Below are 10,820 nucleotides of genomic sequence, written 5' to 3'. Positions count from 1 at the left end.
AGGAGGTTGCCTAATAAAAGGTGATCTCTTGTACTGGTTTCATTGTAGGCATGTGCAGTCAGTGTGCACATGCATTAAATGCAGCACACATGCATACATGCACAGACGTGTTTAAAATAAGAGTGTTATTTACAGTTTTGCTAAGACTGGAATGATAAATGTTCCCATTTGTGAGGTATACACAGTATTGATCATTAGATTCACAAATAAGACAAATATTTTTCAAAGAAGTTCTCAGCATGTATTAGATTTCATTCCGATTTGTTCAGAAATTTTTAAAATGTACAATGGCAAAAATGAAAACTACTATAGAATGAAATTAAACAATCAGAGATGCTATTTGGTGGTGAAGAGAACTAATAAAAATAAGATCTGCGATCTAGAAGTTTGCAATGCTAAACTTTACTTTCCTCACTTGCAAGGCAAAGGTTGAACATGCATGCTAATAAACTTTATTAACCAGCTGATGTGACATTTCACACGGCAAAGTCATCTTCTAGGATCAAAACAAAAAAAACTCCTTTTCTAGAAAATGAGCAGGCCATAAAAACAATTGCTGCTCTAAGTTTTGAGCAGAAAAAGAATGAAACCCAAAGCTTGATGTAGAATGTCTAAGTGGAAAAGGGTCATAAGATGCAATACTTTCAGACGTATAACCGAAGCTAGTGCATGATGCAGCACTTTGAGTTTTATATTAAGGCCTGAACCAACCAACACTGTCACAGTTACAAGCAGTAAGTGTTGGCAGGATCAGTCCCTCAGGCTGCACACAAATTTAAAATGAATAGAGAATGACTCTAGTAACATGCCCATTACAACCCAAGTCTTTGGAGAATATCATTTTGACAGAAGGTTTAATGACTTTATATTACTCCCTTCTTCCCCACAAAATATTTTAACTGTTAGCCTAGCTGTTAAATTACAATATACTATATACAATATACTAAACCATTTCAGCTCTCTCAAGCCTCTTTAAATCTACATCTACAGTTCGTTATTAAAGTGCCTTTTTAAAAAAATTAACTCCTACAGAAAAAACACAGATTTTAATCTTTTTTTAAAGCTTTGTGATTGAATAACTTAATACTTTCTGCAAATATACCTTTTTGTACTGTTTGTCATTTTCATATCCCTGGTCTGTAGCTCTGAATGCTGTTTCTCCTTGGGAACCTAGGAAATAATTACAGAAACTAACTGAAATGCCTTAGTACCCTATTCAAAACCCAAAACTATGTCTAATAGGAGGTCCAATTTTTAGTACAACTCAGTACCCAGGTATTTACTATACAAATAATCTCTCTGAAGTTGCAATCATTCTACGGATTATTGTAAATAAGCATAGAACAGCTTAAAACTGATTTGTTAACAACTGTACCAATCTAGCATCCAACTCACACTGAATGGGCTACTATAAAAGGTAACAGGAAACTTCAACTAGAGCATTTAAGTTCTGAAGACATTTTTGCTGATGAAATGACTGCATGTGTTAGACATCAGATGATGGGACATAAGTTATATTATCATTTGTGATGAGAAACACAAAATATTCCTGCATATTGTAAATAATTTTTTTCTGAACAAACTTCTGAAAAATGCCTGAATTATAGGCATCTGTTTAGTGTTTTGACAGTGAGCCATTGGCTTTTCATTGGCACTGTGGGAATTGAGTTTTCTTAAAGTAGTTATAAAATGTTTCCAATTCAAGATTAAACTGTTGCAATAAATTGCATTTGCATTGTTATTCACTCCCTTTTTTAATGTATCACTGTTTAATTAATTAATTTTAAAGAGGCACGTTAAGGGCAGTAAAAATGGCTTTTTACACACCTAACAAGAGAAGCAGATCAGAAGCTCCTATGACTTCACTAACCAAATTGTAACCTGTGAAAAACCAGCAAAAAAGGGGAAATAAAAATTATAAATACAAACAAATGGCAAAGCAAAGTTGTGAGGGATTTCAGTCTCAGAGTTCAGGGACTGGGCAGTCATAACCAATCTTGCCCATCTTGGTATGCTAACAAATGCAGCTAAAATGGATAACAAGTAACTCGCACCAAAGTCAAAATTACATTCCAGGTAAGAAAACCCCAACACATAGGAGGTCTCATCTACTTGTCTCTGGTTTCTGATATTGCCTTTCTCATCACCCTCACACTTGAATCCCATTTAGATTCTGCTCTCTGTAAAGTTGGTTTTTTTATATATATTATGCATTCTAATAATATTAAAAGTTTTGTTTCAGACAATGCAAGTAAGCTTGTTATGAACATGCAAATAGACCTAGAACAGTGACAGTAATTATCAAGCACATTTAAATGAAAAAAATGTGATTGCTATGAAGCTTTACATGTACATCTACATCTTTATATCTCCGTCTAAATTTACAATATACTATTTTTAAATCAAGATTAGATGTGTTTCTAAAAGATAACTTTGAGTTCAGCCACAAAAGTTTAGGGGGCTTGATAATGTTTCACTTGTGTAGCAGGGAAGGAGACTTCCCTCCACTGCAGGAATGGCTGGGTGAATGTCTACGGCGTGTGCTATGCAGAAAACCAGACTAGATTCATAGATTCTAAAGAGCAGAAGGAATCACTATCGATGACCACTGTGATCCTTTCTGGCCTTAAAATCTATTAATTTCCACTGCCAGAATACATTTTTAGAATTTGTTAAAATGAGAAAATGGTTAAAGATTAAATTCAGTAGGGTATGGACAATCAATAGGGTGTGCGGATTTGATAATATGGCCATCCATTTGCCATGTAGCATCTGGGTTTTAGAGCTCATTCGTCATCCTTTGTTCCATTCTGCCTGTCTTGCAGTCCTTACACAGCCAAAACTCCCACTAACTTCAATCAGAATTTTGCTCAAGTAGAAAATTGTCAGCTGAGCCTCTGAGAGACTACTAGGTCAGTGACAAATCTTCTGCATCTACTTAATGCTACACCCAACACAAATGGAGATATTTTGGTAGTTTTTTAAAAAAATAATCACCCAGTGCCTGAAGCACATTTCTTTAACAAAATCATTCTTTTCTCCTACCGTGAGCACAATGATATATTGTTAAAGTGTACTGGCTAGACCTCTCCTCTCACCTTCACTGGCAACTTAGCTTCATCATCTACACCTCACTGAAACATTTACATTTTCAATCTATTTGGTTTTAGTTTGACTGGGAGTCTACAATTCGCTGTTCAGTTTCACATCTCTCAGTTCTCACCGAGCATTTGTTATCACAATTTATTTTTAAAGAACAAATGAGATACTGGTAGAACAGCACACAATTTCCACAAACCTTTTTCTTGTTGTTGTTTAAAGACGTGTTGTGATCTCACATTGTAACAATACACATTCTCATAAGTAAAACAAAGACGAAAAATTGTTCTCACCAGGTGAGAAAAAGCCCTTCAGGGAACTGAGGCTCTCTCCAATCTTGTCAAAGTCAGGTAGAAGTTTAGCGAGGTCTTCTGCATCAGGAAGGGCTTTGCTAAATTTTTCTAGGGAAAAAGTATAAAAAGGTGAGTTTTTTTATAAGCGAGAATAGTTTACACTGTAAAAGTTAGTAACTATCTAAAAATTAAAACACATTCACATGCTCATTCCATTTTTCTGTGTCAGGAATCAAAATGCTTCTCTTTCTATATTTTAATGTTTGTTTCTGTTTCTATGTATATGAGAGCGAGAGAACAAGAGAGCATCTGTACAACACAATTACGGTAACAAACATTTCAAAGACAGTATTTTCCTATTTTTCAGTTTATCTGGGGCATTCAACAGCATTTTGTGGCTAGGCTGTTTCACAGTTCCTTCTGCATACTTAGTCAGATATTCCTTTTATTTGTATGAGTCTTTCACATAGCAACCAGAAAGAGAAATATTCACAAAAACAAGAATTTGATGATAACAACAACAAAAACTGCCAAGTATAGCACCTGCTGCTACTTTTAATTCTTTCCTTTAAAAAAGCAAACAAACAAAAAGATTTCAGGCTGACAGCATACTTTAAATACCATCACGGAGAGTGTAGGATTAATTAGTCCATAATTCGATTTTTTCATCTAGTCTCAAGCAATGCACCCATGTGCAGGATAGATGTTGGAATAACCACCACCAAATGTTATGTGGTCTTTTCCTCTTAGAATGCATATATGAGATGTGTGCCTTCCTAAGACACATCCCTGAGCACTTATCTTATTAAAATCATGGTATAAGAACATTTGTATAGAAGCAACCAGCTTCTGAACACCTATGTTCTTAAATCTAAGCGTGGCATACGCTGATCTTTAGCAATCAAAGCATATTTTAGCTTTTGTGATACCAAAGTCAATGTGTTCATCAAGCTCCCAAATGAAGTCAGGAACAATCCACTTATAGTCACTGAGATCAGGCAGCATCTCCTTCCATTGATCATACGTCTAACACAAAAACAGAAAAAAAGTCATAAGAGAAGCATATAAATGTTCTACTTGAAAGAATTTACCTACTAATCTATTGCGCTAGCTTGTCATCTTACGCACTGGCTTTGTGGCTTAGTCACAACATCTACAAAACAGTCATCAAAACCCAATCCCATTTCTGTCCAATAAAATCTATTCTAGTAATTTAAATAACTTGTCCCTCTCTACCCTCATACTCTCCGCTGTCTTTATTTGATCAAATGATGGAACTCTACATTTTATTGACTGCAGCAATAACTACTGTTCTGAAATGCCTGTCAAACAATATGAAACATATAAAATGTCTTCTGCAAATAAATACCTTTTTTGCTGTATAGCCACCACCTACAGCAGATCCTAATATAAGATAGCGAAGTTTTAGAAGCCTTGAAGCCAGTCTAGCTACCCAGAAATTTCTATGGGGCAGGTATCCATATTTTACAGATAAAAGTTTGGTTTTACGTAAGGGAAGACGATTAAGAGAGGAGAACTGTTGAATTGATGTCCTTAGTGGAGGTCTCTGAAACTTTGAACTTGTATAATGGGGATGATGAATACTTCGTGAAACAAGATGCAATTTTTGCAATGGTGATTTTCCTTTTACTCCATAGCTGCTATTTGCTAAGCTCTGGCAGACAACACTGAAAGAAAAGAGAAAAATAAAGAAATAAATTAAGATTACGTGACAGCTCTACTCAAAACACCTTTAGTCCAAGTAGTCCTGTATCCTACCTCCAGCACACAAAATATGAGAGAGCGAGAGTGTGTATTTATGTATATATATATATATACATACACACAGAGAGGGAGAGAGAGAGAGACTGATTTACAGAGGATGAAAAATAAAGTAGAGCATCATTCCAAAGGTACAGTGCTTTACCATACAGGAAATTCCTTCCCGGCTACTAGCCAACATAGATCCTGTGGGCACTCATAGCCTTTTGAATAGAATTAACATTTGCGATTACTTTCAAAAAGTGTGCAATGGCTACCTAATCCAGTCTTAAATATTCCATAATGTTTTCATTTAATAGAATTATAGTTATGTTTTGTTATTTTAAACACTACATTTGCTAGCCCCCCTATATTAGCTTGACATATTAAAATGACATATCATCTTCATCAATATTTGTATCCTAATCACAGAAAATGTTGAATTGGATAAAATACTTTGGTTTAAAGGATACTTACTGGATAAACAACCTCTCACTTGTTAACAAGGATTTGAAGGACAGAAATAAGTATCAACGCTTGGGTTAGGTCATCTGCTGTCTTATAAATTTAATTTCTGCAGCTGAAATTAGTGAATAAGTACACAAGAACTTGGTTTTGTGCACGTTCAACAGGAGTGGAAAGTCTATACAGGAACATGGCTACGATGTTCCACTCCCATCTTAGGGGAGGAAGAAAAATCTTTTCACACGAGAAGATACATATAATAGAGAGTTTACCTAACTACCTTTACCCAGAATTGCATTCAAAACCCCTACATTAAAAGATCATTATTAAGGTCACAAAGTCAAGCACTCAAAGGTTAGGAAATGCCAGTCTGTGCAACCCTAATTCGGCCCCCTTATGAATAAGCATTATGATCGTTTTAATTACACGACCACATACTGTTTTACATGCTACAGCTTTTCAACAAAATAGTTGACTTTTTTTTTTTTATTAAACATGGGCAAAATCACTTATTTTACCCTAGTCTCATTCTTGGAAATGGCTGAACCATTTTAGCTAAAATTTTCCAAGAATAATTCAGCCTCAGGCAAACACCCAGTATGAACAGTTTAAGTTTGGCAAGGTCATAAGCAACTGAAAACAGGGTCTTATCATGGAAAGCGCCAGGCAACCTGAAGTACGGGCATCACTACCTGCGCTTCCTATAATCAAGGGTGGCTATCTGTGGGATGGAACAAAGTCCGGTATACATTTTTACTGTTATTTTTTCCTGAGTGTTCTACAGGACATTCAAAACAAACCTGTAAATGTTTATTGAAACTATTTTTAATACTATTTTGCTAGCTCAGAGAAGAGTAAAAACTTTTCAAGGAACGACTCCTTTTGTACTTGTCCAATCTGTCCATAACCGCAGCAGTGAAAATTAGATACATCACTTAAAATAATCCAAAATCTGAATACTAAAATTCTGGAAACCACCACTTTTTTATTCACAGCCTTCTTCAGGATTCCGAACTCCATTTAGTGTTCTCCATGGGAATGGATGGAGAACAGCAGAAATGCCTTATCACCCGGCAATGAAATCACCGACCCAACTATTCACAACACCAAAGGAATCAATATTAAGATGCTTTATATCAGAAAGCATCAAAGAACCAAACCAATATTTTTCCATTTCCTTAGAAATACTTTGCATACCCTATATTTCCCCCTCACATTTTTATATTAATCTGATCTCTCCATCCGTCTGTCCAGGCTGTTGTAACAACACACATGATCCATTCATTGCCAGAGTAAATCCAACTCCTTCCACACTCACCTACCTAGTTCTCTGAATAGTGGTGGTGAATTGGCTAAATTTACCATTTGCCAATACATTATTCTGGACACTAGAAAAGGAACATTTGATGTTCTGCTCCTTTCATGGATGTATTCTTACTGGAGACATAATATCCCATTACCACTCAAGTGACTTTCCTTAGGAAGATGACCACAGCAGCAGAAATATTTTAATTCCTTCTGCTTTAGAAGCCAATGACTGAGACTGAATATGGTCAATCCATAAGGAAGTTTATGACTGCACTTAGCTCTTTCATTTTCTGGGCCTACACTCAGTGTACAGAAATATTTAATCTTTTCAGCAGAGATGAAAAGACAGTAAATAGTGATCTGATGGCCACCTCTAGTTGTTAGTTTGAACCCAGCTTAAAGGGATAGATGATAAAATCATATTTTTGAAAAAAAAACCCACTAGATTTGAAATAAAAATCAGACAATGAAATTTTATTTATCCTGCATGTTTATTTTTTTGCCCTATATTCAAGTTGCACTCCCTTAGATATCACAGCAACTAGAACTTAGTTGACAATCATATTGTCATTTGAATAATACCAAAAATATTAAAACCCTTCTGCTTTAAAGTGTACAGTAAGGATTTTATGCCACTTCTCATAAAAGTAAGGGTATATTCCAGTGCCATGCCAAGATCTTTATTATCCTCTTAGCTGTCACATACTGTTGGTTAGAACTGGTCAAAATGTTCTCAACAGAAAAAGTCCATAAAAAAATGCAGTTTTCTCAAAACCAAGATGTTTTGTGAGAACCTGTTGATTGACACAAGTTTTTAATGGGAAGTTGAAATGTTTAGTTTCAATAATGCTGTTTTGTTTAATTTTATTTCAACATTTATATTATTACATTTTATATTTATAGATATTTCCAAATATATAGTGTAAAAGGCGAAAGATTTATACGATCTGAAGAGAAACCAGATATATCTATTATAAAATACACAAGTTATATAGGTTTCAGAGTAGCAGCCGTGTTAGTCTGTATCCGCAAAAAGAACAGGAGTACTTGTGGCACCTTAGAGACTAACAAATTTATTAGAGCATAAGCTTTCGTGGGCTACAACCAACTTCTTCGGATGCATATTGAGTGAAACATATATTGAGGAGATATATATACACACATACAGAGAGCATGAACAGGTGGGGAGACAGGTCAGGTCTGGCCATTCTATGACAGACCTGCGGGTGGCTATCTTAAAACAGAAAAACTTCAAAAACAGACTCCAGCGAGAGACTGCTGAGCTGGAATTGATATGCAAACTAGACACAATCAACTCAGGGTTAAATAGGGATTGGGAATGGCTGAGCCATTACAAACATTGAATCTATCTCCCCTTGTAAGTATTCTCACACTTCTTATCAAACTGTCTGTACTTGGCTATCTTGATTATCACTTCAAAAGTTTTTTTTCTCTTACTTAATTGGCCTCTCAGAGTTGGTAAGACAACTCCCACCTGTTCATGCTCTCTGTATGTGTGTATATATATATCTCCTCAATATATGTTTCACTCAATATGCATCCGAAGAAGTGGGTTGTAGCCCACGAAAGCTTATGCTCTAATAAATTTGTTAGTCTCTAAGGTGCCACAAGTACTCCTGTTCTTTTTACAAGTTATATAGAAACTAAACATATCAATGGCTCCGATTCAAGTTTTCTTCTGAATACTCATTTCATGAGAAATTTTGGCTTTCCAGTTCCCAACCAGTTCTACTGTTGGTGTCTGCCTGGTTGCCACTTCAGTAACTGCTGTAATCCAGTTGTGTTGTATGGATATCTGTAAAGCACTTTTTCTGATCTTATATAGTACCCTTTGCTATCATATCTAAGCACCTGGGATGAATGTCAATATAACTGTAAAACGTCAATCATTAACATACTGTTTTCAGCTATGAGCAAGGTTTGAAAAATAATACACCCAACATCTAGAGTCGGGACATGACCAATCAATTTCTATAGAATTTAAGCTCTAAGCATTTTTTTAGTCCATATGATTGCAAAGCTAACCTTCCAAATGTGAAACAAATATAAATAAAGACAGTATTTTCTTCCTGAGTCTGCAGCTGAACAACACTAATGTTTCTGCTGCTATTTCCAACTTTGCCATGGAACAGCAGAGTGAAATTAACAAGATTGTTCAGTTTCACCATCACTCAGAATCAAGTGGGCAGGGGGAAACAGTCAAGAATGGTGTTAATTTCATGCTACTGGATGGGCTGCAGAAGCAGACAGTGGAGGAATTCACGGGGTGAGCAGAACTCAAGAAGGATTATCTAATGGTAGAGAAGCTAAGATCTCTCCCTTTTACTTTCCAGCAACCAAAAGATCTGCGGAGGACAGAAGAGTCAAAGAGAACTTTCCAGTAACTATAGGGAATGTAATTTCAAAATTTTAAAATACCTGCCAAGCAGGAGTTGAGGTGAAAGAGAGAACTCTTAAGCAAAGCACAAAGAAAACACAATGGTAGAAAGAAAGCTATATGTGAAAATAAGCTGGGTAGGAGAGACTGCTGACGTTTGTATCTGTTTCTGTGTGATCTTTGTGCATAAGTGAGATTGTGTCTACCTGGGCAATGGAACCAGAGAAACAGTTGACATCATTTATTTAGACTTTCAAAGGGCCTTTGAGAAGGTCCTTCAGAAGAAGGCTACTAAAGAACCTAAGTAATTACAGAGTGAGAGACAAAGTATTGTCATGAATGAAAAACCAGTTAAGAGACAGGAAACAAGGAGTAGGAATAAATGGTCAGTTTTCATTATGGCAAATAGCAGGGTGCCTCGAGGTTCTGCACTAAGTCTGGTGGTGTTTAATAATATTAATCTGGAAAAGGGGGGTGTACAGTGAAGTAGCAAAATTTGCAGATCACCTGGTTATTTACGTTGGCCAAGTCCAGAAAAGACTGGGAGGCACTTCAGAGGTGGGGAATTGGCTACACAATGACAGATAAAATTCAACATGGATAAATCCAAAGCAACGCACACTTGAGAAAAAATAAAGTAATCACTCAAACACCGTACTTAGAAACGGTACCTGTACATCACTGTGGAGAGCTCAAGGACAAACCTCTCTGCTCAAACACACAAATGTAATTAAAAAAAAAATCAAACGGCTAGGCTGTGTAAACAATGGGACAGATAATAGGGGGATATTATCATGCCTTTATATCGCTCAGTGGCACAGCCTCATCTGTACGCGGCGCTGGCCAGCCCACCTCATGAAAGAAATGGTAGAACTGGAGCAAGACAACTAGGGGGGGCCTGAAAAACACCTGGGATGGTGCCTGCGGCTGCCTCCAACCCCCACGGGCGTGTGCCTGTAACCGCAGCAGACTCCGTCCCGCTACAGACCTGGGCCTTTGTCCGCCCCTCCGTGCTGGCGGGTCCTGGCCGAGGGGCGTCGGTCTGTCCCCAGCTGGTTTCCAAGGAAGGTCGTCGCCCCCGGCCCGTTATCCGCCCGGGGGCCCCTCAGCCCGGCATCCCCCGCCCCGCCCCGCCCGGGGGCCCCTCAGCCCGTTATCCGCCCGGGGGGACCCCTCAGCCCTGCCCCGCCCGGGGGCCCCTCAGCCCTGCCCCGCCCGGGGGCCCCTCAGGCCGCTCGCCCCCAGAACCCCCTGTGCCAGCCCCCCGGGCAGAGCCCCCCGCACTCACCACACGGCCGCGGCCCGGGCCCGCCACATCCTGGAGCCGGGGACAGGGGCACGGTGCGCCCGGGCCCCGCCTCAGCGCCTCGCCCAGGGTCAGCCAGGAGCAGCGCTACCGGCTCCGTCGGGCCGCTTCCGGGGGCGAGGCGGTCCGTCCCCAAGCCCGGCCGGGCCGGGAACACGGGCCGCCGCGAGAAAGGTTCCGGGGCAGCTGC

The 10,820-nt window shown here is 38.4% G+C and overlaps 1 protein-coding gene across 1 annotated transcript; it reads right to left on the bottom strand.

Annotated features, from left to right (window-relative positions):
- Positions 1-1,102: 1,102 nt before the first annotated feature.
- On the bottom strand, positions 1,103-10,729 carry LOC113405662 (dynamin-like 120 kDa protein, mitochondrial; the record flags this gene model as incomplete). The annotated part of the gene is made up of 6 exons (XM_026646889.2): positions 10,613-10,729; positions 4,762-5,080; positions 4,322-4,418; positions 3,393-3,500; positions 1,828-1,881; positions 1,103-1,170 (listed from the first exon to the last, which is right to left on the bottom strand). Coding segments are annotated over exons 1-6 (675 nt in total), but the record flags the coding sequence as incomplete, so codon positions are not given.
- Between the last annotated feature and the right edge of the window lie 91 nt (positions 10,730-10,820).

Source organism: Terrapene carolina, unplaced genomic scaffold, assembly GCF_002925995.2.
Source record: "Terrapene carolina triunguis isolate 2854851 unplaced genomic scaffold, T_m_triunguis-2.0 Scaffold47821, whole genome shotgun sequence".
Classification (NCBI taxonomy): Eukaryota; Metazoa; Chordata; order Testudines; family Emydidae; genus Terrapene; species Terrapene triunguis.
This window is presented reverse-complemented; position numbering and strand designations above follow the sequence as displayed.